Source organism: Vulpes lagopus, chromosome 4 (genome assembly GCF_018345385.1).
Source record: "Vulpes lagopus strain Blue_001 chromosome 4, ASM1834538v1, whole genome shotgun sequence".
In the NCBI taxonomy this organism is placed as follows: Eukaryota; Metazoa; Chordata; class Mammalia; order Carnivora; family Canidae; genus Vulpes; species Vulpes lagopus.
The window spans coordinates 140,722,272-140,748,488 of NC_054827.1; the positions used below are offsets into that span (position 1 = coordinate 140,722,272).

The 26,217-nt window shown below is 41.0% G+C and overlaps 1 protein-coding gene across 9 annotated transcripts in view; it reads right to left on the reverse strand.

The window, feature by feature from the left end:
- The window catches only part of PCDH7 (protocadherin 7), a 413,124-nt gene extending 388,283 nt beyond the window's left edge, over positions 1-24,841 (reverse strand). For 8 of the 9 annotated variants that reach the window (XM_041751751.1, XM_041751750.1, XM_041751749.1 and 5 more), the window contains exon 1: positions 21,487-24,841. In XM_041751751.1, the coding sequence (XP_041607685.1) occupies positions 21,487-24,714 (3,228 nt within the window). In that variant the 5' untranslated portion in view covers positions 24,715-24,841. Of the gene's footprint in view, positions 1-13,597; positions 15,280-21,486 lie in introns of those variants that run through there. The other variant, XM_041751757.1, reaches the window with a different exon arrangement.
- Positions 24,842-26,217: the final 1,376 nt, after the last annotated feature.

Here is a 26,217-nt window from a genome sequence, read left to right on the forward strand (position 1 = left end):
AAGAAAAAAAAAAAAAAAGATGCTTCTTCCTTCAGCCAGACTTAGTTGAAGTAGCCATTGTTAGCTGGACTGTTTTTGCAAGTGAATTAATTTCCAATGCCTACAAATAGTTGCTATTAATATTAGCATATTAAACCACAAATCCACCAGTGTAAATGTACTCTTAATAGAATATGATTCTGCAAGGTTTTGTAGAAAGTAAATGAGGTAGATTTCAGCAACAGTTACTGAAAATAAAGCCTCAGGAGACTGGAGAAGTGGGTATCATAGAATTTTAAAACACTATGGAACAGAGATGCCAAAATGTTGTTGTTGTTGTTTTTTAAGATTATTTATTCATTCATGAGAGACACAGAGAGAGAGGCAGAGACATAGGCAGAGGGAGAAGCAAGCTCCCTGTGGGGAACCTGAGGCAGGACTCGATCCCAGGACCCTGGGATCACAACCTGAACCAAAGGCAGATGCTGAACCACTGACCCACCCAGGCGTCCCAGAGATGTCAAAATATTAAAGGAAGGATTACAACCAAGGCTAACTCCTACTATACCCCTCAACCATACTACAGTATAATTATTCCTTGGCAAGTCTGTCTCCTTTACAAGACTGAGTCCCCGCCTTTTTCTCAAATATAATGGGACATCAATAATCGGGTATTTTTTTCTCCTGTGTTGCCCATTCCAGAAGATTTACTCCTGTTTTCTCTTTTCATGCCGCAGGCCTCACAACTGAAGCTAATTCCCCCAAAATCAATCTGGTTGTTCTTCCAATAAGTAACTTCCTTTTTTGGGTCTTTTACTATGAGGCTGAATGAGGACATTTTACAAATTTAGTCCTGCTGCTCCTTCTTTCTCATATTATTTAGAAATGATAGAAATATATTTAGAATTTTTAAATTATCATCTAAGTGAGGGTTATCAGCTTCTCTTACCTCCTAGAGGTATGGTGCTTCCAGACCAAAATTTACCCTAGGATTTTAAAAAAGCACTATTATTTCTTTAAAGGAGAATAATTATCTATGTGTATATATTTATGTCTATATTATATTTATTTTTATGTAAACTAGTATATATACGTATATACATGAGTGTGTAACTTGACCCTGAGTATCTAAGTGCCATCAGCACTAAACAAGGACTATTTTTCTGTCACCTGGACACAAAACCAGAGGTCTATTGTAAAGTGACATCTTTAAGAGATCAGAGGACCAAGAATGATAGAAGAAAATTCAACCAGGGTTGTTTAGTCTTCCAGTGTTTTCCTCTGTATTCTGGATAGTGTCTCATACGAATCTTTTCATTAGAAAGCCTCACATCACGCTTTTTGTTCATGCAGAATCCACCACGATTAGAAATATAACTTGGAAAGCCAACATCTTAAAAGCTGTCATCAACCAGTCACTTAACCATGACTATCTGAAAGCCAGTTGATAAAGTACCAGTGCTAATAGAAGGCATGATAGGTGCTCATGGAAGAAGGAGACCATGAGAAGAAATAAAAAGGACCTAAAAATAATGAGAAATTGTAATAAAAAAAATCATCATGATTTTTCTTGGGAAATCCCAGGGCTATGACACTCTGATAATCAATGCATAAAATAAATACAAGGTATAAAAATACAAGCTTACATGACTATTTTTAGGAAAATGTGACTCAGATGAGTGGCTGTATTTTTCAAAGTTGCCTGGAGAGGGTGTAAATATTCCAGTAATGTTGCCGTGATTAAAAGCATCTATATAACTCTTCTTTTGGAAATCACTTGGCAGCCTGTGTCTCTTTTCTTTCAATCTCCTCAATGATAGTAATAGTTCCCATTTGAAGGTGATTTGACATGAGCAAATTACTAAAAGTCATTCAGAGCCAAGTGTGAAGAATTCAGAGTGAACAGTACAGTGAATAAGTTCGTTTTTTGGTCAAAGTCGCAGAATGACTAAAAAAGCAGCGAGGCTAACTGAATTGCTCATTAAGTGGTTCTAATTTTAACAATCAAGGGAAAAAAAATCCATTAGAGATGCATCAAAAGCAAAAACCTGTTGAAATGTAAAGGAGGATGGGGTGTGGAGAAAATGCATTCCAATTCAGCTCCAAGGGGAATAGTTAAGGCCTTATGGCCAAGGTTGCAAGACTTGACGCAGGAGAAATAAATTAAAGCGACATTATAACCTCCTTGTGGGGTCCTGGTCAATTGCCAACATCCCCAGGAGTCGCTACATCCTTCCCAGGGTACCTGTAGCTCCTACTATAACCCTCAACCATACTACAGTATAAGTATTCCTTTGCAAGTCTGTCTCCTCTGAGTCCCTGCCTTTGTCCCAAATATAATGGGACAACAATAATCGGGCATTAAATAAATGAATGAACAAGATTCATTAGGACATGTAACCTCTGCTGGTCTTACTCAACGTCCTTCATGATTTAGGATCATAGACGTTGGTGGGAATACATCTTAGGTAAACTTTGAGCTCTCTCTTTGCTTTTCAAAATTTTTTATTTATGCCATCAAGGAATATTGCAAATCCCAAATGTGTTAGTCCTTTGTAGCTTTCTCAGTGCAGATGAGATACAAAAACTTAAAAAAAAAAAAAAAACCACTCCGTTTTTAAAATATTCTTATCACTTCTCTGCCTGGTACTTACTGACATCTGACTTCCTCTGAGACAGTGAGAAAACTCAGCCTGCTTGGCGGGGAAAATGAAGAAAGTGTAAAGGCTCAGGATGCCACTGAGGAAAGAAAAGAGCAACATCTCAGATATCGTAAACTGATTCTGCTGTAGAGGATGCTAAAGGATGGAGGGAGACACAGATTGCCTGCAGTCTAGTGTCTTCTAGGAGACTGCTGAGTACAGGAAGTCCACTTCCCTATCATTATTCTAGCAATCTCCCTCCACAACTTGAAACCTAGTGAGATGGCTAATAACTTTTCTTTAAAAGCATCTTTCTAAAACTCAGTATGCCCTCAAAATTTCAATGGTCACTGAACTATTATTATCATTATTATTTTTATTTTTATTTTGAGTTTGCAAAGATAAATGTGTGACTAATTTAAAACAAAATAGCTTGACTTAGTGAGGGTATGCACTTGTGCACTTCTGAGTGTGTTTTGGGTGGGGGGTGAAGAAGCACAGAATGTTATCTTTTACTCTCTAGCACTTTCCTCAAAGCTTGGTATTTTTTTTTCTAGAGCTTTTCAAGTATAAATTTAAAGAGGCATTGTAGACAATCATGGAAGTACAAAAAGATACAACTTCCTATCTCTAGTGCATTCATACTTTTATTTTTTACTATCCTTTGATGAAAAACTTCCTCCCCACCCATTTTTTTTTTTCAATCAGTCAATAAACAGGACCAATAAGAAACCAGTTTAAATAAGAAATCAGCCAAATATTTTTTGGCCCCCTGAACAAAACCCTCCTTTTATTTTTCTTTTTGTACCTTGAGGCTTTCCTCTCCAGTTCTGAAGTATGTTTTTCCTCCCGGCCTCAATAGGACATTTCTACTTTTACTAAACCAGATAAAATAATATGTCTTCAATTCTCCTGCAGTTGAGTGCTAGGAATAAAATGACAACATAACACTTATTTTGATAACAAAATAGTCTTTAAGGAAAAAAAAAACCCTAAATTTTCTAAGAAAATAGGTTGGCTACAGCTTTTAGCACCATCACTTCATTTTTGCTTAATCTCCCTCCAACCTCCTCAAAAACAGTTTGGTTGCTGTAATAGGTAATAAAAATTACGTTCACCCAATAGCCAATGATTCGCTGCTTGATTTTTCCAGTGTCTTACATTTCCCATGGAGTGATAAAGAAGTTAGAAACACAACATAAAGTTGAGTGATCGGCTCAAACTCAGAGATCAAGACCAAAATAAATCTTATAAAATCTGCATCTGCCTCTCAGCCAGACTGCAGCCACCAATGCGGAGGCATATTGTATGGTGAGGCATGCTTTCAGATGTGAGGATCTTTCTGCATTTCAATGTCTCTTTATAGGAAGCAGAATGTGATGAATAGTTTCTTTCTTTCTGACCCTTAACAAAAGCAAAACTAAATTCACAGCTCAAATGGCAGCACTCTTACTAATGCTACAAATCCGAAAAGCACCACGCAGGTCAACTGTGAACACAAGGTAAGTTGCACAAGCATGCAGGACACAATGATTGAGGGCTAGAAATGTGGCTAGATTTCCTTTGTTTAGGTTTCACACAAATCTCTCCTTTTCTTTGCATGGCATCTCTGTACCTGAAATATAGAACTGAGCATTGCTGATGTTGAGGAGAGAAAGGTATACAGACATATTTATGTAGATTATAAAGGTACTATGTACGAGTGAATTTATTCTATAAGCCATAGCCGTTCTTCCTCCACACTGAGTATCTCTATGAACTGCAATGTGACACAGTGGGGACATAAGATACTTTACATTCCTCAAGGATGTAACATCGTCTAAGGATTAGAAAACAATAGTATATGTAATATTTGAAAGTAGAAACATACAGGAAAACAAAGTTCTACATGAAACCACTTCTCTGGCTGTTTAGAGCAGTTGCATGATTATAAATGCTTCTTTGCCATTGGAAGTCCCTGCTTCGTGCTGTAGCAACAATTGCTCTTGTTTTATAATAATATTAATAATAATAATAATAATAGTAAAATTAAAAAGTTAAAAATTAATGGCAGTGAATTCTCAAGGACACATAAACACACATTACTATTACTTGCTTACTGTTTAAAGTAAATATTCATACTATTTAATCCTGGACACTCAACACAATCCTCATTTGTCTATGTGAATAGAAAAGAAAATCACAACTCACAAAGTGTACCCAGGAAACATTTTTTAGAGTGATGGCATCATATATAGAATTTCTCCACATTCTTGTAATGTGGTTATGCTCTTTTGTGTTTTCTTCTATTTTTCCCTCCCTGAAAGTGTACCAATATCTGCATTGATGTTTATAGATTTCATAGCTGATTGTCTATTTTCAGACACTAAATTTGAAACAGCTTTCTAGCTCAAGTTTGGTTGGCTATTGATGTAGTACTTTTAGAATGTACTAATGATGCGGGCATTCAGTAAGCCACTAACAAGCAGCGACTAATTTCCAGAATAGTTTGGCTTTAAGTTGGTTGTTTCCAAAGGAAGAGTGAAGCTTTTAAGAGAATGTTAAAGAGGTGGTCTGTTGGGTTCCATAAGAATTCAAGTGTGGCCCAGAAAAGAGGAGGTGGATTCCTTCCCATTGCATCCTACTTTCTTTCCCAAATATATTTAGCAATAACTGTAATGTTGGCAATATTTTTAATACCTATTGTCGATGAAACAAAGTCCTACAAATTTTTAAGTTAGACTATGGAAACAAGCACCTCAACAATTTGCTTCAATAGTTTTTGAAGCTTAAAAAGTTTAAATCATTCCAGTAGTATGCAAAGATCATTTCAGAGCATAAGATACAGAATTACTATATAACAGAACCCAGAATTATAGTACAAAGATACATGTTCAGAGACATTTATTCAGTTGAATAAATATCCTATAATAAAAGTGTAATCAACACATTAAGAAAACACTGTCATAGCAAAAAGTTAACACATAATTATTTTCATAAAGAATGTATTTCAAATGGGCTTTGGTGGTACTCACTCACATTTTAGGGGACTGAAATCATATTTCATAAGGAAATAGGATAATAATATATTTTAAAAGGAAAACTATGACATGATATAGGTCATATTTTAAATGAATGTTTAATAATGAGCAACTAAGTGGAGGAAAACCGGAAAAAATTACCCAAAAAAAATTTTAAGGAATTCACTTCTACTTTGCTGTCTTTCAAGTGTTGTGAATATTTAGAAAACACAAACCAAAGACTCAAAATAAAAACATATACTTTCTTTCTGGTAAAACAGAAATAAAAAATGAATATCTAACAAATCCTCTAAGGTACAATTTTTTTCTCTATAAAAAGACATTTCCTATCCTAAATAAAATGGCAATTTATAAAAATAATGAGTTTATGTTTCCTGCTTGTGTTAATAATATACAAAACAGACTACGTGAATACTGAGTGAAGTGAAGAATACTAAATAACAAAAAAGGAAAACATATTTGTGAGGTGTTCCCAAAAGCAGAGAGTGGGTAGAAGGAAGAAGCACCTACTAGTATAAAACCTACCTTCCCATATTTTGATTTTAACTTTGACTAAGGCATAAGATGGTACTGATAAAAACACTGGACTGAGTGACCTAATTTCACAAACATAGTATAAAAGGTATTAAAATAAGAAGGTTGAAATATCACTGAGGACTTTATGAGAAATAGGTGAATCCAATTTCCTTCTCCGAGAACTAGTTGACTCTAAATTAGACGTGTTCACATATACGCAGTGGTTGAGCGTATGGCCCTGTGGTCACACTGTCTGTATTTGACCCTCTGCTTGGCCACTGTACAAACTGTTGATCACTCAACCCTGCTGTGTGTCCCTTTGCACATCTACAAAATAAAAATAATTAGCTCTATCACCTATTTAACCAGTTAATATGTGTAAAATATGCTGACCCGTCCGTGCATAGGATATGGCATGCAATGTAAGTTTAGCTATTATTATTTATGTAGTATCCCACTGAAATTGAATCACAATGGGGGATGATTTTTGCCTGTTTTCATTACTGTTGCTTCTCCAGTGTTCAGAACAAGGCTTTGCACATAATTACATGATCGGCATACAGTAATCACTCATTCAGTGTTTGCTCTGAAATGGTAACCGCATTACCTCTGTGTACGCACATGTATAAATGCATATACATAGGATATGCACGTGTACATGCACAGAGATGCTAATTTCTTATTAAAGGTAAAACATTAGAGAAAAAGGCAAGAAGTTTTTGTAATAAAATAAATTAAATGTCGCTGACCTAATAGTGTGTGCACTGGTGTGGAAAAAATAGGTATTACCATCTTTCATTCCTAATGCCGTATAGAAATGCCATCTCTATCTAAAATTGAACCTTGTGTTCAACAGTTAAATTCAATCAAAAGTAGATTCAGATGCAATAAAAAAAACAACCTTTAAGTTCATGCCATAATTATTGTCATTTTCCTGAAAAAAGGGACTGATTAATCTGACCTTTTTAATATAGGAGGTCAAATGTAAAATTAGCTCTAGAAGCTTAGAAGGGTAATTCTTAGAAAAAGTCTATTCGGCTGTTATGGTCCACTGCCTAGAAATTCTGACCAAAGGGCAGAAAAGAAGGAGTTCCTTTTCCCAACTTTTGATGAGTTTACCCTGTATTACCCTAACAAAATCACCACTTCCTATATCTCACTGGACAGTTCCTAGCCTGCTCATTACAGATTTTATCACATGAATTTTTAATTTTATTAGGTAAATAAAAAAGCACAATCAAAAAAAAATCCTCAGTGTGTCCATGGATTGTGTAATGATGCAATGTTTTGGATGCCTACATATCAATAGTTGGTGAAGAGTCACTCAGAGTGTGGTGCCAGCCTTAGTACCTGTTTGGCAGTTTCCACAGGCCATGAGAAATCAGACCCACTGGGTCTTTGTCAGACCAATTATGCCACTGTGCATGAAAATCCACTGAGACTGTTCTTAGAAAAGAAAGATTATTAAACCTACATTATTATAGTTTCAACTGACTCCTTCTCCTCTTAACTCCTACTGCTTTTCACTTGGATTTTGATGCTGAAAATACACTAGAAATTTAAGACTACATATTACGATCATCATTTAAAAAGACCTCCTACATTTGTGGAAAAAATCTTGGACTTTTCAATATAAATATTATCTTACCTCAATTAATACACCTAGATGCACTTATCGGTTGGCAAAATTAAAATAACTAAGATGTTACTTAATAGCTCAAATCCCTGTGAAAGCTGAAAATTGCAGAAAGCATTCAAAGATACGCATACAAAGTTAAAGGTTATAAGCTAAAAAATGAACTTCAATTGTGTCCTCCCAAAATTCATATGCTGAGGCTTTAAACCCCAACGTGACTCATTTGGAGTTATGACCTTTCTGGAGGTGATTATGGTCGCATGAAGTTGGAAGGTGAGGCTCTCATCTGATAGAACTGGTGTCCTTAGAAAGAGGAAGGGAGGAAAGAAGGTCGTTTGAGGACACAGTGAGCACATAGCGGCCTACAACCGGGAAGAGAGTCCTCATCAGCAGTGGAACTTGCCAGTACGTTGATCTGAGACTTCTGGTGTTCAGAATTGTGAGAAAATCAACTTCTGCCATTTAAGCCATCCAGTCTACAGTATTTTGAATGGCAGTGCTAGCAAGCTGGAACGGACTCTCTTTCCAACCTGCTAAGAATGCATAGGAGGCATTGTGGGCTAGACTACACTGCAAACCACAGCCTAAATATGTACATTAAAATCCCTCAGGGATATTATCCTAATAAAAATCCTCAGATTTGGAGAGAGCAGTATGTTGGAGGGGAAACGACTAAGTAGTTAGCGAACCTTGTTGTATGTAGAGTGGATGGGATCTAGGAGAAGTTCTGTTTTGCTTTTCCCCAGTTACATATGTCGCATGGAGACAATAATAGGACCCGCCTCTCAGAGTTATTAGAAAGGGGTAAATAATATAATGTAGTATACCCCTTAGCAGAGTGATTGCCACAGAATAAAAGCTCAGTAACTCGTGGCTCTTAGACACTGGGTGTGATGTGTGAACTAAAAATTCCCAGGAAAGATTGCACGGAAGAAGAAATAACTGAAAAAAAAAATGATGGAATCTTTTTTAAGTGTCAAAATGGATAATGTCAGATAATATCAAACTGTTACAAGCCATTCCTAAACCACTTGCTTTACAGCCATGAGCTATTTCTGTTCCCCCTTCACCATCAAGACCTCAGCAGGCACCGAAAGCCTTTCTGATTATCTACAGGGCCTATTGCCATATGTTGCACCTTGATCGGGGATCAGTATAACTTGGAAGAAATGAATCAGAGCAAGAGAATATGAGATGCCTCAAACAAGCAGTAGGACAAATTAAAACAAACAGCATCCCCCCCCCCAAAAATGAAGAAACTTTTTAATATAATGGTACTAAAAATACTCCAAAAGTGTAAAGGCATCCTCAGAAGGTGTAGAGAAATTCATGGATGACTAGAAATATTATCTTAAATTGTGGTAATGCTTTACAAAGCCCCAACTGTTTTCTGTGACTCCCCCCCACCCCCCAAACCCTGTCATGTAATCAGAGCAGGGGTTGTTATGTAAAATAACAAGAGGACAGTTTCAACAGGTTTCCGGACTCCAAAGGCCTTACACAAGGTCACACTGGCCAATAAGGGACAGAACCAGGACAAGAAGGCAGATGTTCAGATTGCCTTATCCAGTTCATTTTCTATTTTGCCAGAGGCCTTCGAGAAGTGTACTATGAAACAGAAGTTAGGAATTTCGGGGGCTCTAACCCAAAATTGTTGTAGCTTGACCTATCATCTGTAATGAGAATTTAGGACTGGTAAGTGTTAAAAATTCAGGTTTCTGTACAGACCTACTAGGATTTCAATTTCTGAGAATTGAATGAAATTATTATTATTTTTTAAAGATTTTATTTATTCATGAGAGAGAGAGAGAGAGAGGCAGAGACACAGGCGGAGGGAGAAGCAGGCTCCACTCAGGGAGCCCGACACAGGACTCGATCCCCGGTCTCCAGGATCAGGCCCTGGGCTGAAGGCAGCGCTAAACCGCTGAGCCACCCGGGCTGCCCGAATTGAATGAAATTAGAATAAGAATCAACTACACGTCAATAATGTGGCCACTTTTTATTATTATTATTATTATTATTATTATTATTATTATTATTATATTATTACAGTAGTCTAATAATACTAGGGAGAAGGAGAGTATGTTGCTATGCAGTGGTTGTGGGTTTTCTTTTCCTTTTTTCCCCCTTCTGTGTTCTTATCTTTCTCTCAAAAGTAGGGAGCAGCAAAGGAATGGAAACAGAGGAGTTGGACATGATGATATCCCTGACTAAAACCAAAATCCAAACCAAACCAAAACACCTGGTCTAAATGGAAGGAAGTAGATGTTTACTCCTTTTTGACACTAATCTTGCAATCATATTGAGCCATGTACCACTCTTACAGTTACCAAGGCCTTGGGCCAGAATTCAAGGCCTCAAACATTTGCTTTGTCAAACTTGAAATTCCTTTTTCTGATATAATCTCATTATTTCCTGGAAGCCTAGCTAGGGTTGGAGACACTTGGTGCCTTAACAGAGCTCTGGGCTTTGAAACTACTGAAGGCTACTCATCCTTCTCCAAGGCCCTCAGTGCAGAATCTGCATTTCTTTAGGACTGGTGATCTTTGTGAGGTGCTGACCTAGTTACCTGCTTAAGCAATTTACACCAGGGTGTGACAAAGACTAAACCCAGCTCCTTCAGAAGATTGCAATTTGCATTTGCAATTTAAAAGAGTGGTCCTTCAAATATGGGCTCCTAAGGTGTTGTGGGGTTTTTTTCTTTCTTCTTTCTGTCCTCCTCCCCACCCCCTTCTGTTTTGTTTGCTTGTTTGAGAAGAGTTGACACACAATGTTATAGTAGCCTCATGTGTACAACATAGTGATTCAACAAGGAGTTGTAAGACATTCCTCAGCTCCCACCTCAGTGCCTGCCACTCCCAAGAGCAAGCATATTCTCTCTTCTAGATCTCTTTCCCTAGTAAACTAAGTGCGTGTTTCTCTGATATTCTAGGCTCTCACCTTTAAAAGTGATGCTCACCATGGGCTTTCAGAATAAAAATGGAAATGTGAAAATGCTCACCCTTTATTGGTGAGCATGGGTTGGTTCAGTGAATGGACAATATCTGCAAGAACATATAAACTGACAGATACTTGCACCTGTGCTTGGGCATAAATGTACCTATTTTTTTTTTTCCCATAAGGAAAGAGATAAGGATAAGGATAACAATCTGGGGGCACCTGGGTGGCTCAGGTCATGATCCCAGAGTCCTGGGATAGTCCCATGGTGGGTTCCCTGCTCAGCGGGGAGCCTGTGTCTCCCTCTTCCTCTGCCTCTCCCCCTGGCTTGTGCGCTCTCTCTCTCTCTCTCTCTCGCTCTGTCTCTCAAATTAATAAATACAATCTTAAAAACAGATAACAATCTGTAGAAGATTAGAATGAGGATCCCAAGAAAAAATACTGAAAACCAGTATGTTTGCCTGTTTCTTCATACCCCTTCAAAATATATCAGAACCCTACTCAGTGGCCAGTACCTCCCTTACTTGCCTGGCATATTTGCTTAGTAGTTTAATTTTATCTTTTTTTAAGGGTTTGGTGTTAACAACACCACCGAGGAGGAAGGAGAGGAAATGAGCACTGCTCATTTGCTACTGAAATGAGAGTCATACCCACACAGAGAGGGCAGGGACTCTAGCCAGCACCGCAGGTAGCCTTTTATTGTGGAGACATCCACCCAGCAGGGAAAGAGAATAACAATTAGGACGCCCAGAGTCTGATATAACAGTGGAGGTACCACAGTCCAGTGTTTCAATATGAAGGGATCTTCAGGATATTTAGCACCAAAGCTCAGGCCTCTTGTTTGTCATTCAACAAATATTTATGAGTATCTCCCATGGGCTCCTAGGAGCATCTCTCCTGAGCACTGAGAATACCATTGATGGACAAGACAGACTCGGAGGCAGGCCCCGTGGGTTTCATGTACGTATTTTGCCTACTTTGCCTATTTTTGCACTGGCCTATCTATAAAGAGACTTGTTCTAGCCATCGTTTTAATTACACCCCAAAGCCTTGCACTGTGTATTAAAAGATAGAGCAAATGAACACAATCTCTATAAAAGGAATGGAAAAAAACCTCACAGACATCCAAGAAACGTGTTTTGCAAAGTTATAGATTGAAAATCATTCCCAGAGACATATTTCAAACTGCGGAATTACTTCGTAAGGGTCTTGAGCTTTTCCAGAGGCTATATATTTCCAGCCTCAAAAATATAGTTAGGGTTAAAGTGACTTACTCAATTCTTAAGGGATTTGTTTGTTTTTAAATCGCATATGGGGTTATGTACAAATCCAGTTAATTAATTAGATCTGCATCTTATACCCACAGCTTTTTGTTTGCTTTGCTTTGGTTTTGGTAGTATTAAATTGCAGTTTATGACTGCAAAAAAGTTGGAAAAACCTGAGGCATATTCTAAGGAGTTCTTCTGAGGTGATTTTACCCAGATAAATCAGAAAACAAGACTGCATTCAAAAGCACAGATTTCACAACTTTCCCCAAGTGCTTGCAGTACACTTGAAATTCGACCTGATATTTATTCAAAGACTTTATAAAGTTCTGAAGCTAATTCCATCAGTCATAAATAAGTTGGTTCCTTACTTCAGTTTCCTCACCTCAGAAATAACAATGGTGCTTTTCCTCACAGATGGCTCTGAGGAGCAAATGAGCAAACATGCAATCAACGTTTTGAAACTTAAGAAGCATGATGCGAATATAATCTATCATTTTCTGCTCCCTAATCTTTTATATAATATATTAATTCCATGAGGACAAAGACTGTATCTTATTACTTTTGGAATATTCAGTACCAGTGCTGATAGTAGATGTGTTGAAAGTTACTGAGCCAACCTCTAACATTCTCGTATTTTTTTCTTTCGATTCTGTGATGGAAAATAAATTATTATCTTATCATTTAAAACAAAATGTCCAAACGCTGAATTTATAGGGTAATAGATGGTTTGTTCTGAGTCTCACTCCATCTATCCACAGGCACATCCCTACGCGGTGAATTCCAGGAATTACAAAGGAGACTTATCAAGAGACCTGAGGTGGATGCCAATTGGGAGCAAGAAGGTGGAGAAAGAAGGGAAGTCTGTGCAAAATAGGAACATGGTGACATGTTCAAAGAATAAAACACACAGAGAGAAATGATAATAGCTTTTTGCTGTTGACGAATCCTGCTGTAATAGTTGCTGTTGATTATTCGGAGTCAGCTAAATAGTACATCAAAATGTTTGGGAATGTTATTTTTTTTTTGTTTTGATTTATTATGTTTCTCCAATAATAGCCATAGTTTCCCACCCCAAACAAACTGCAGTGGTGGTTCTGAACCCTTTTCAATTGCTTCCACAACAAAACACATTTTTTCCATGGCAACCAAGAACAGGAACACACACACACACACAACTGAAATAGGGATTGCACAGGACAGCATTTACCTTACGGTACGGGTGATGTACTTGGAATGGTTCTGTTTCATTTCATATTTTTCTTATTGTGGTGGAGATGCTCTAAATTGATTCAAGCCTCAATAATGTGTTGCAACCTAAGTTTTCAAAATGCTGCCTTAGAATGTTCTTCTTTCCGAAAGTATTTATGTCTCTCCTCTCTATGTGGTTGCACTTAGACTATCTTCAAAATTCCGGACTTTTTCCCTCTATAATTTTGAATTGATATGATTTGTTACACGATTCACACTTTAAGCACACGTAAGGAAGTTTACTACTTTTGATAAGGAAACATGACATCTTCAAGAAGCAAAGAGTGGTAAGGCTTCGTTTGCCAGCTTCTTACACTGGTACTTGTGCTCAAAACAAATTGAGAAGTTGAGGATAATTAGCTTTTATTCAGGAATTTCACTACAGTTTCAATACTTCTGAAAATTTCATTTTTGCAAAATTAAACGGCTAATAGAATAAAAATCTTGAAATATATACATTAGAGATTTGCATGGGTTAGAGTACATGTCTTATCACTCTATGTTTTAGTATTCTTCCAATATGTATTTATTTATTATTTTTGAGAGAGACGGAAAGAGAGAGAGAGCGTGTGCATGTGTGCGTGTGGTGGAGGGTAGGGGAAGACAGGGCGGGGAGAGAATCTTAAGCAGGGTCCACGCCCAGTGTGGAGCCCCACATGAGGCTCTATCTCATGACCCTGAGATCATGACCTGAACTGAAAACAAGATTTGCACGCTTAACCCACTGAGCCACCCAGGCGCCCCAGTATTCTTCAAGTATTTATTTATTTTTATTAAAGGGCTCTTCTATTGACAATAATTCACCAAAAGAAATCCCAAGAATCTGGTATACTTAGTATTTCAAAAATTGTGGAAAACTTAGTAGGGCAGATGATGTGGTAAGTGTATTATAAATTTATCAAACTTTACACACGGAACACTTATTTTTAGGTGCAAAAACACATACAATAAATAGAGACATAAATATATAAACATAGAGAATTGGAGGGACCACCCAAAGGATTGCCTGACTTACCTAGAATATTACTTACATAACTAAAATTCAGCCACTCTCTCTCTCTCTCTCTCAACAATATCTAAATTCTGAGTTCTTGGAAGTAGCTTGAATTTATGTTATCTGACATCAAATAGAATAGCCTTCAGATAAATGTACCACAGAAACAGAAAGCCACAAATTCCTTCTGAATGTGACTACAGTGACTTCAGTAAATCTAACTGAAAGATTCCAAATTTTCTTAAGGGATTCAACAACAACAAAAACATAAAAATTCTATAGATAGTACAGAATCTTTGGTCAATATCTCAAGATTAAGGAAAAACCAGTCCATTGGCAATAAGTGCTTAATACAAAATTAATCTGTCAAATTTGTTTTATAGACAATAGTTTTTATAAATATTGTTCAAAGTCCTTGCATATAGATGTGTAGGAACACACACGAATACACACAGTGACATTTAGAAATATACACACAGAATGAGCAAGAGACACTGTCTTTTCCTCTAACACACTATCTTACTGGCTTGGAAAGATTGTGGTTCCACAGTCCTTAATAATGTTGTTCAATTTAAGGTTTTAGCAAAAGTCAGTATTTAATGTACTACAGACAAACACTCAATAGACTTAATTTTCCTGGGTCCACACAAAGCTAGAATCTCAAAATAGTTGTTGAAATGTGCCTTGGGATATATATATATATATATATTTTTTTTTTAAATTTCTGCTAACCACTTCTTTGAGAATGGAATTAGTGGTGACTTAGACATCCATTAGTAGCACATTTCTTTATTAATACTGTTTCTTTTATAAGTTTATTTATTTCAATAGTATTTTTCCTTATATGAGGAGAGAAAAAAAAACCTTGAAAATCAAATGTACAACAAGTGAAACAAGCAGTGATTGGCTGACACCCCACGGCCAAGGGCAGGCTCCAGCAGGTTTCGTAGTAGCAAGGTCATCAGAGTATGGTGCATAATGGAGCATCATATTAGAGTGGAATTCAGCCAAACACAGTAATGTATGGATGTAGATGCATCTGAAAGAAGGAAAATAAAGATTTATGTAGGTAAAAAAAAAAAGTGCGATGAAAAATTTCTCCCCAATGTCTTATACCCAATCAGAATGCTGTAGTAGAAGTTTTGGTGCAGAGAAATTTTATTTACAAATTATGCGTTTGTAAATAATAAATATGCTCAGGGAGGAAAAAAAGTTAACTTGTCAGATGAATCCTACTCGGAAGCTTTAACAGTTTTTTTTGTTTGTACACAGCATCAGAGTTCAATACAAACATCACCAAATTCCTGAAAATAAACCTTTATTCCGCCTTTAAAACATTAATTCACCAGAAGTGATAATTAAGATTAGTTTTAGTGGTTTCAGCTCAATTCTTCTTGGAATGTGATTTCTCCCACAACACTAATGCTAAATAAAGCACTGTGTAATGTTCCGAAACAGAGTCCCTACTTTAGAAAAGATTCTAAGGGCTTTTAAAATAAATAAGAGAGAAAAGTAAAGCTGACTCAAGATCTATATGAACAGATCTTACTATTTCTATAGAGTCATAGTAAATAAATGGATGGGGAACCTTGCTATAGCCTCGGAATTGCTTACATACAGCTTAAATATAAAGCTCTAAACAATTATTATATCAAATTTCCAACATAACCTCCACCACCATCCTCTCCCAGGAAAAGAAATGAGGGTAAAATATCTAATAGCATTGGTGGCTATGGTGAAGCAATGGTTTCATCACGTTATATTGTTTTTAAAATTGTTCAAATTTGATTCTTGAAATTAATAAACTCAATCATTAGCATTTTTATTTTTATCACTATTTAAATTTAAAATATAATACACTAGGAGGCAATCGAACTGAAAAAAATTAAAAATGTCACATTCTTTAAAAAATTTGCTAGAAAACAAATTTAGAGGAAAAATTAGTTCACGATTGTGTGGTAAGGATGCTGTGAAGGTAGAGTGCGCCTGCAAAGCTGGCAAAATGCAAAGGAGCATAGAAGCCAAAAAGAATCATCCACATTAATGAAAAAAGTAAAAAAATTATCCCAATTAGAATGCATATAAACTTTCCTACACATTTTATAGAAAACTTCTATTAATTTCCATTCAAATTATGTTTTTATTGAGGATATACTAATCCCAGATAGGAGCTTACATTTGTTATCATGATTCCGCTAAACTAAAAATCTTGTCAATTAACTTGTTGCATACATGTTCTAAACAATGTTAAGTTACTTCAGTGTGTCATCAATTGCTATTTTACATAGGGGAAAAGAACCATCAATTTCTTTTGAAAATCTGTAAAATTTGAATTATAATATTATTTGAGTTATATAAATTATAATAAATTATAATTTGCTGGGGAGCAATCTACAGATAAAAGCTAGAGCCCAAAGCAGAATTATAATCTCTTACAAAAACTTCAGTCTTCATAGCCAAATATATAGTTATACTTACAAAGGTAAATCTCAACAGATTTTTGTCTCTATTGAAATACGTACAAAGTTACATAAATTCAATTTTATTCCTAGAGGTAGTATGATCAAAACCAAAATCAGTGGCTTCTGCATTCCAGGACTTGGATCCACGTTGTATCCTCGATAATCTTGTGATCTCAACCAAATTACTTTTTCATAAAGGCCTCAACTTCTTAAATTTCCTTGCATCAGTCAAGGTACCAGCAGACAACCATATTTACACCCCAAAGGTTCAGACAGAGAAAGGCCTCAGTCTCTCTTCATATAAAATGAGGAAACTGGTTTGAATGCTATCTTTTAATTCTAAAATGTGATGACTCCAGTGATTTTAGATACAAACACTGATGACATTTAATTTGTTTTGAATGTGTTTAAAGTTTCAAATATGTTCCATATGTTAATGTATGAATATCACAATGAAATAAAAGTCTAAAGGCCCCATCGTTGGTTTATAAGAACATATCTGTATGTGTTTGTGTGTGTGTAGGATGAGAAAAAGAGATACCAGGTGTATACTTTTCCACAAATAAGATATGTAATTACTCAAAAATAGAAAAGATGACACGAGAGAATGATTTTGCTATATTTATCCAACCTGACTTGGATGATTGACTTAAAATATATAAATTGACTTTGTGGTCTCATGTCTAAGTTATTAATCGACGTGGGATAAATTTGGGATAAGTTTCAAGCTGTTATACCTGGACTTCCATAAAAAATGTCTATATTCAAAGTAGATCAAATCAGCGGAAGACCCCTTCCTTATTCATAGACATCGGGAGATCCAGGTAATGTTGCTTTAGTAGATCTCTCCTGACTAAAGACATAACCCTTCATCGGTTTTTAGCCTCTTGTCTATTATCAGGCCGAACGTGACAGAAATTCCACCATATGCAGACTGACTGTACCTCTTGAGAGTGTTTTTGGTTATACACAGAAGGATCATATTGTAGAAATTATGCTTATCAAATTGAAACTAGAAGCTGGAGCTGGCATCACTCTGCAGATGCACTTCCACTAGAGTATGTATGGTGTAATGTATGTACACCAACAAACTGATACTTTGTGTTCTCACTGCTGAAAGCTCTAATATTTGATGGCAAGTCATCCATTTGTTTCCAGACTACAAGTAATTTAAAAAATAACTTCTGCCATATTTTGTGCCCTATATTGGGCACAATTTGATCAATTAAAGAGAACATTATTCAGGCTACATTCCACAGTTCCAAAGAAGCAAGGGAAACTATCACTGGACTTAATATGAATTTTTCTTGAGTATTTCTGCATGAGCTACAAATGGATTTTTAAATTAATGTTTATTCAAGCTGTATCTTCCCTACTCTTGCCAAAAATAAAGTACTTTACTTTCCATTTACTAAATACAATGAAATTTTTACTTGCCAGTGCATTACCTAAATAATAGCATGGCATGAATAAACTCAGCAGGACCTGAAAACGATAAAGTAGTAACTATACTTTTATATGTTTATCAATCTTTTAGAATTACATCGTTCTTCAGGAAAATTGAAAAAATATTTAACACACAGTGAAAGTTTGAAGATTTAAAAATAAATAGAAATATAGAATGCCTCTGTCTTTATTTTACGAGTCAAATGCACTATGGTACTTTCAAGTCACAAAACTTGAGCAACCACTAAGACCAGGCAAAGGAAAGGTGGACACTTAATCTCAGTAATGCTGTCAATGATCCACATTCTGCTCAACTAGACACATTACTTAGTTGAGAGCAAAGACTTTTGTTTGAACTGCAAAGGTCTGAACTATGGAAACCTGGGTTATATCATCACTTTTGCTCAGGTGTGAATTTCAGAAAAAAAAAGAAAATATAGCAACTCTGCAACATACATCTAGATTCTGCCAAGGACTAAGTACAGAAGCTTGATTTGAAAATTTCTAGATCCTGTGAAAACAAACCAAAAAGGGGGGAAGGGGCAGTTTTTACAAACTTATTTCCCCAAAGCTGTTTAATTTATTACAATATAACCATTAACAGGATTTAGGAGCAATACTTTGAAATGTCTAATTCTCCTAAGGATAAGAACACTGTAAACAGACGCCACTTCCATTACATCACAAGCAGAGAACTATGATAAGACAATTCAAGAAAATTATAAATAAAATGAAGTCTTTATGTCAGATGAAATCTCTGATTTTTAATTAATCCCTACCATAAGGAATTAAAAGATGGCATCCCTCAGGGTTTTCCCTAGATAAATTCAGTATCAAAGGGGTGAATTATAACAAAACCTCGTGTTCTTTATTTTATCTTATATCAAATTTAATCACAGAAAAAAACATTCTGGTAGCTTTAAAACACTTTATTTTTAAAATAAAAATAGAAAATCATCTACTAATGGTACAAACAAAAATCAGAACAACAACAACAACAACAAAAAAGATCCTGTTTATTATGTCAGATGTCTAAACAGAATGTAACTTTGTAAATGGATCCCTTGTCCCCTGACAGCAATATTGGAAGAGATGAAGAGTATCAATTACTATTACTAATCACATTAAGGGGAATGTGTTTCATTCTCCTTTATTTTATTTTGGTTCAGCTATTTATTATGGTTAAAACTCTGCACATCTTTTGAATACCTAATGACGACACGTAAGTTGTCCAGTTACTTTTGGCAAACTGCATGATGTCTAATGATGGCTTTGCAGGTTTTCTATCCTGGTATATGAACTTCTTTGCTCTGTGAAGAGCCTAACACCATACATTAGTTTATTTATAAGCATATCACTTTGCCTTTTAAACAGCATGCCACAACAGTCTTGATACTGGCTGTCTCAAATATTCAGAATATAGAGCCAACCTCCTTTGATGAGCCAAATAAAGCTTAAGTGACAGCACAGAACATATGAGGTGGTTGTATAGAATATCTATAAATCTGCCACTTGATACGTCCGCTCCCAAGTTTAAGATTACACAATTTAGAATGCAAATGTCATTCAGCCACGGGACAAAACATCCCATTAGGCTGACTGCGAAAAAGTAAACATTCTGCAGAAAGATCTCTTCACACACTTTTGCGCTACAGAATTTTCCAAGGACATTTCTATAGACCCAAATTTATTTGTCTGTGTTTATAAGTCATCTTGGGAAAGTAATATTATTGTAACTAGAAGGGTCCTTGTTTACCAAACCAATAAAAAGTACCAAAACCAAAACAAAAATCTCCTTCTAACTTCAGGTAAAGCAATAACACAACAGATATAAACCCTCCAGGTGGTAAATTTCAGGTTAAAAGAAATAAGTAACTCCGGCTCAAGGGCATCACATATTTTCCAAAGCCGTTTAATGAAGTTCAAGCCTGTATTTTCTTGGATTGCTTTGATTATTGGGTATAAAATCATGTTAGGTCTCTTTCTCCTTATCCAAATAGCTAGAGTAGAGTACTATAAGTACCAAATATTTCTTTAGGAAATTGATGTTTAAAAAGTCTGAGAGCAGTAAGGATTTAATATCTCTTTCCTATACCATCTTTAATGAGCCCATCAATAACATCTTTAATGATGCCATAAAACACGTTTTTCTTCCGCTTTAAGTCTTCTCAGATTGCACACGTCCACACGCAAAGCATACTTAATAGAATAACTATTATTGGATATTATTTGACAGTCATACTAGTGTTTTTCTGAGATGAGTTCTCTTGATAAGATATATGTGGTATCTTATTAATGGGGTTGCTACAGCATCAGACACAGCAGTTTCCGAAGGATTTTACTTGCTCAGGGTCAGACCTTGGTGGGTGTGAAAAGTGAACTCTGTGAGCATTACATATATCACACAAGCAAAACTTCTGAGAATAAATTTTCTGTTTTCTGAAGTTCATCTCAAAGTTCATATGCCTTTTTTAAACCGTTTCCACATTTCACTGAGAGACAACTGTATCAAACACTCCATATCACCTTCATAGCGTCAGGATATCACAACGCAGACCAAAATTTTCTTGCACACAGTGCATCAAACAAGGACACCTCTGTTGCTTGGCTTAAATAACAAATGGGTCGCGCCCTTTACTTTTGCTTACAGACTTTTAATACCAAACCCGAAGAATGCAAGTGCTAACTGTATCTCCTCACAGAAGTCTAATTGTTACAGATAGCGAAGTATTAAAAATGTAGTTTTGCATGGTATTTGCATATCATCAAATGTCTTTAACCCAACATTTTTTTGTCAAAGTAGTATTGAAGTATCTCAGACTTGGCACTGTATTTGCATGAACCAGCCTCCATGATCCGTAAAATCCCACATAACACATAGCATAGCTAAAACTTTTTAGAGCGTCCAATTTGCACAGGCACCTGTAGTAACCCGGGAAGTCTCCTCTCTGGATGTAATTACCCACTTAGCAGCCACAGAACACCATAATTTCGGGTTAAAGCTCACCATCCAAACAACATATACACGTTTATCCTGAAAACAGAAAACTAGGATGAATTAGTACTGGCAAGCACAAAGAGATGTGCAAAGACACTGCCTGGCTTTGAATACCCTTGGTAGCTTCCACCGGTCTGGGAACCTGCAAAATACAGAGGTGCACCTCGCCATAGATGGCTCTTACCCAACTGATGACCTACGAATTAACGTTAAATTACCCCTACTAAATTTGTAAATGATGCCTTTAGGAGAGAGGAAACAAAACTTCACAGAAGATGCTCTGTCTCAGAGTTATTAGCCCTTTTCTGGGATATTTAAATATATCTGGAATACATCTTACCTGTTTGCTGTACTTGTTATTGGTTTGACAGCTGTATTCAGAGCAGTGATCTGATCCAATTGAGATGTTGTCTCCTGCTCCCACAAACGTGTTGGCTGGTGGTAGATCTTGTACGGCCTGGTGTTTTTTTCCTGCAGTTGGTGACTGGGGGTGAAGCTGGACAGTGGGCAATGGAGAACTAGACTTGTAATGCCTGGCCAGGTCAGGACTGCCAGGCCCACCATTAACGGATCGGTATCGCCCCATGCTTGGGCTGTCTGACAGCTTCTCGTTCACACTGTCATACCTCTGTCCATTTGGTTTAGAAGCTTCCACAGTGACGATGCTGCTGTAGAGAGGCTGCTTAGATTTTTTGTTTTTCTTGTCCTTTTTAGGCTTTTTAGATTTGTCGTGCTGCTGGGGTGTAAAAAAGTCCTCGTGGTCCTTTTTGCCAGCTTCGTACCCATTTTTATTTTTGGACCGGCAGTACCTTGCCATCACTACAATTAGGATGATCAGAATCACTGTCATAATCCCAGCGACCACCCCAATGACGATACTGAGTCTCTGTTTGCTGATTTCATAACTTGGGTCACCGGCTATATCCTGGGTGAGCGGGGTGTGCAAACTTCTGGCTATCTGGGAGTCAATCACAGTCGCGTTGGAAACACTTTCATTGACAAACACATGCACCAGAGTCGTGGTGGACTGGGAGGGCTGCCCGCTGTCATTCACTTGCACCACCAACCTGTGCAAGCCGTAGTGCTTTTGGGTGAGCTTCCCCACCAAGGAAACCACACCGCTGGTGGAGTCAATCTCAAACAGCTTGAAGGGATTCCCTCCCACAATGCTGTAGTTGAGGTCTGCGTTGATGCCATCGTCGCTGTCCGTTGCCAGCACGGTGGCCACCACTGTCCTGACATTACTCGAAGGTGGCAGTAAAGTGTAGGAAACGTTTCTGGGAAGGGTGACCGTGGGAGCGTTGTCGTTCTCGTCCATCACAAAGAGAGAGACGGTGGCCGTGGCCGACCTGGGAGGATCTCCCCCATCCACGGCCTTGACCCTGAACGTGTATGTGGTCTGGTGTTCCCGGTCGAAGGACATGGTGGAGTAAATGGTCCCCGTGTCGTTTTCGATGGAAAAAATGTTGCTGTTTTCCTCTATGTAGAGGCTCATCTCTGCATTGCGCCCCTTGTCAGCATCCATCACCGTGACCATCCCCACGGGGCTGTTGGGCTGCAAGTTTTCTTTCACATAAAAGGTGAAGACGTCCTGCATAAACTTGGGGTCATTGTCATTCCTGTCAGCCACCTGCACGATCACCGTGGTGCTGCCCTGCAGCACCGGGATGCCTTTGTCTTTGGCATTGACTTTAAACTCGTACCTGTCCGTCTGCTCGCGGTCCAGCACGGTGTTGACCAGGATGTCCCCGGAATCGGGGTCGATGGCAAAGGTCCCCACCACGGCGGAATCCAGAGAATAGGCAAGCTCTGCGTTCTTCCCGCTGTCGGCGTCGGTCGCCAGCACCGTGGCCACCCTCTCCCCAGGGACGTTGTTCTCGGGGAAGTAGACCTCCACCACCGACTGGCCGAAGACGGGCGGGTTGTCATTGGTGTCCCCGACCTTGACGACCAGGGAGTTGTTGCTGGAGAGGCTCGGGCTGCCCGAGTCCACCGCCACTATGACCACGTTGAACTCCCGGGTGGTCTCGTAGTCCAGGGGGGCCGAGGTGTGCAGGAAGTACTTTTTCTTGTTCTGGTCGCCCTCCGTGTCGCTGGCCGGCTTGAGCTGGAAGGGCACGTCCCCCACCACGGTGCAGGTGACCACCCCGTTCTCGCCCTGGTCGCGGTCGGACACCTGCACCAGGGCGATGGGGGTGTCGACCAGCACATCCTCGGCCACGCTGGCCACCCCGTCCTTGAGCGGGATGCGCCCGATCTTGCGGATCTCGATGGACGGCACGTTGTCGTTCTCGTCCTTGATGTTGAGCACCACCGTGGCCTTGTCGGTCTTGGGGGGCTGCCCGCGGTCGCGGGCCATGACGGTGAAGCGCAGCTGGTTCACCTCCTCGCGGTCGATGCGGTGCAGGACGCTGAGCCAGCCCGACGTCTCGTCCAGGCGCAGCAGCCGCCGCACCGACTCGGTGGCGGCCCCGAACACGTACTCGATCTGCCCGTTGACCCCCACGTCCAGGTCGGCGGCTCGCAGCTGCAGGATGGGGGTGCCGGGGGCGCTGTTCTCCGCCAGGTCGGCTTCGTACACGCTCTTCTCGAAGCGGGGGCTGTTGTCGTTCACGTCGGTGATGAGCACCCGCAGGATGGCCTGGGAGGAGCGCGGCGGGTCGCCGCCGTCCCGCACCCGCAGGGTCAGCTCGTAGGAGTCGCGCTGCTCGCGGTCCAGCGCCCCCTTCACGATCAGCTGCGGCTGCTTCTCGCCATCCGGGGTGTCGGCCACCTGCAGCTCGAACACGCTGCTGCGGCCGCCGGCGCCGGCGCTGGGGCTGGCGTTGGGGCTGGCGTTGGGGCTGGCGTTGGGGCTGGCGTTGGGGCCGCCGCCCTCCGGGGCGTCCGCGCGCCTCCTGGAGCCCCCGGGGCCGCCGCCGCCGCCGCCGCCGCTCGCGCCGTTCCCGCCGCCCCCGGGGTAGGGGGCGCTGTCGGCAGCCCCGGCTCGCCGGCCCTCGCCGCCGCCCCCGGGCTCCTGGAGCAGCTCGTAGCGCTCGATGCCGTTGCGGCCGAAGTCGCGGTCGGTGGCGGTGGGGAGCAGGTAGAGCGTGCCCACCGGCCGGTTCTCCTCCACCGTGAGCGTGAGCACGGGCGACGGGAAGGTGGGCGTGTTGTCGTTGATGTCCAGCACGATGACCCGGCCCTCGAACAGGTCCACCCAGCTCTGCGAGGGCCCGATCACCGACACCTCGAAGTCCAGGAAGCACTCGTTCTCGTCGAAGATCATCTGACACTGGGGCAGCTTCTCGCGGTCGATGCGCCGCTCGCTGGTGCTCAGCTCGCCCGTGAGGTTGTCGATCTTCAGGTACTCGGAGCCCGACTCGAGGCTGAAAGTCACCTCGCCCGAGCCCGTCACGATGCCCAGGTCCGAGGCGACGTTGCCGATGCGGACGTCCGCCGGGCCCTCCTCGGCCAGGCGGTACCGGAGGAGTTGCTTGGCGGCCGCCAGGCTGAGCGACAGCGGCACGAGGAGGCAGCAACCCAGGCACCAGCCGCGCGCCCACCCCGCGGTCCGCATCCTCAGCATCTTCTCCTGCTGCTGCTGCTACTGCTCCTTCTAGGCACGGCCCCCGCGGCGCCCCCCTCCTCCGGGGCCGGCCGCCCGCCCCCCGCCCCCCGCCCGGCCCTCTTCGGGCTCCGGGGAAGGAGGAAGGGAGAGGAGGGAGGGGGCGAGAGCAGCGTGCGGAGTCGGCCGGGCGCGCGGGGCGGGGGGGGCCGGCGCCAGATCCCGCTTCCTCCTCTTCCTCTTCTTTTTCTTCTTCCGCCTCCTTCTGCTTCTTCCGAAAGTTATTGTTCCATAATTCATGCAATGGGTGCTAATCGCCCGCTCGCCGGCCGCCGTTCAGTCGCAGTCCTCACAGTTCACGGGACACTGCGCGCCGCGGGCTCGGCGCCCCCCCCGCCCCCCTCCAGAGTCATCCCCGCGGCGGGCGGAGGATCCCGGGCTCCCGAGCCCCCGCTCGGCCGGATGGGGCCGGAGCCGCTCCGGCAGGCGGGCGCTGGAGCCGGGAAGCGGCGGGGAGCAAGCAAGCTTGCAGCCTCCTCCCCCGCCTGCCAACCCCGTTCGTCTCTGCTGCTACTCGAGTTGAGTCCAATTCACGTTGCAGCCACTCACTCCAGACCCAGCTCCTGCTCCGGCCGCCCAGGCAAACGTGAGTTGCTTCCTGCACGAGGCGCTGGGGCCAGCAACAAGCCGGTCTGAACTCTGACTCCGCTCTGGCAGCGGGGGAGCCGGGCAACAGATCGAGAATGAAACGGTGGGGGGGAAAAAAAAAGAAAAAAAGCAAAAAAGAAAAAAGAAGAAAAAAAAGAAAGAAAGAAAAAGAAAGAAAAAAAAAATCCCTGGCAGGTCGGTCGGTCGCTCCGGGCACCGTGCAGCGGAGACCACTCGCGTCACACGGCGGTCCGCGTCCGGGTCCCCCCCGCGCGCCGAAGAGCAGCCCGAGCCATCTTCAGAGACGCCCGGAGAGTCGGTCCCTTCTCGCCCCCGAGAGCTCGGGTTTCTCTTTTTTTCTTAACAACTCTGCGCAAGGTCATTAGTCACGAAGCCGCCGCCTGAAACCGCAGCAGCCGTGCGCCCGCGGGGGCGAGGGCTGAGCCGTGCGCACCGCGCGGTGCCCAAGTTTGGGTTCGCAGCCGCAGAGTCCGCGCCGTTCCTCACCTGCATTCGGCCCGCAATTCGGAGCACTGGGATCTGCAGCGCTGTGCGCGATTCAGGGAGGAGATTGCAGCCTCTCTCTCTCCCCGCTCTCTCTCGATCCCTCCCCTCCCTCCCTCTCTCTCCTCCCTCCTCCTCCTCCTCCTCCTCTCTCTCCTCCCTCCTCTCCTTTCCCCTTTCCCCTTCTCCCACTCTCTCTCTCTCCTGCACGCTCCCTCTCCTTCCTCCCAGTCCCAGTGCTGGCAACTCGAGCTGAACTTGATCCCTTTGCAGTTCAAAGGTGAGCGAAGCAGGCTCGGTGCTCAGGCGACGCTGGCCTGGCGACAAGCCCCCCGGGGCCGGCCGGGCTCCCCCAACGGCAATTAAAACAAA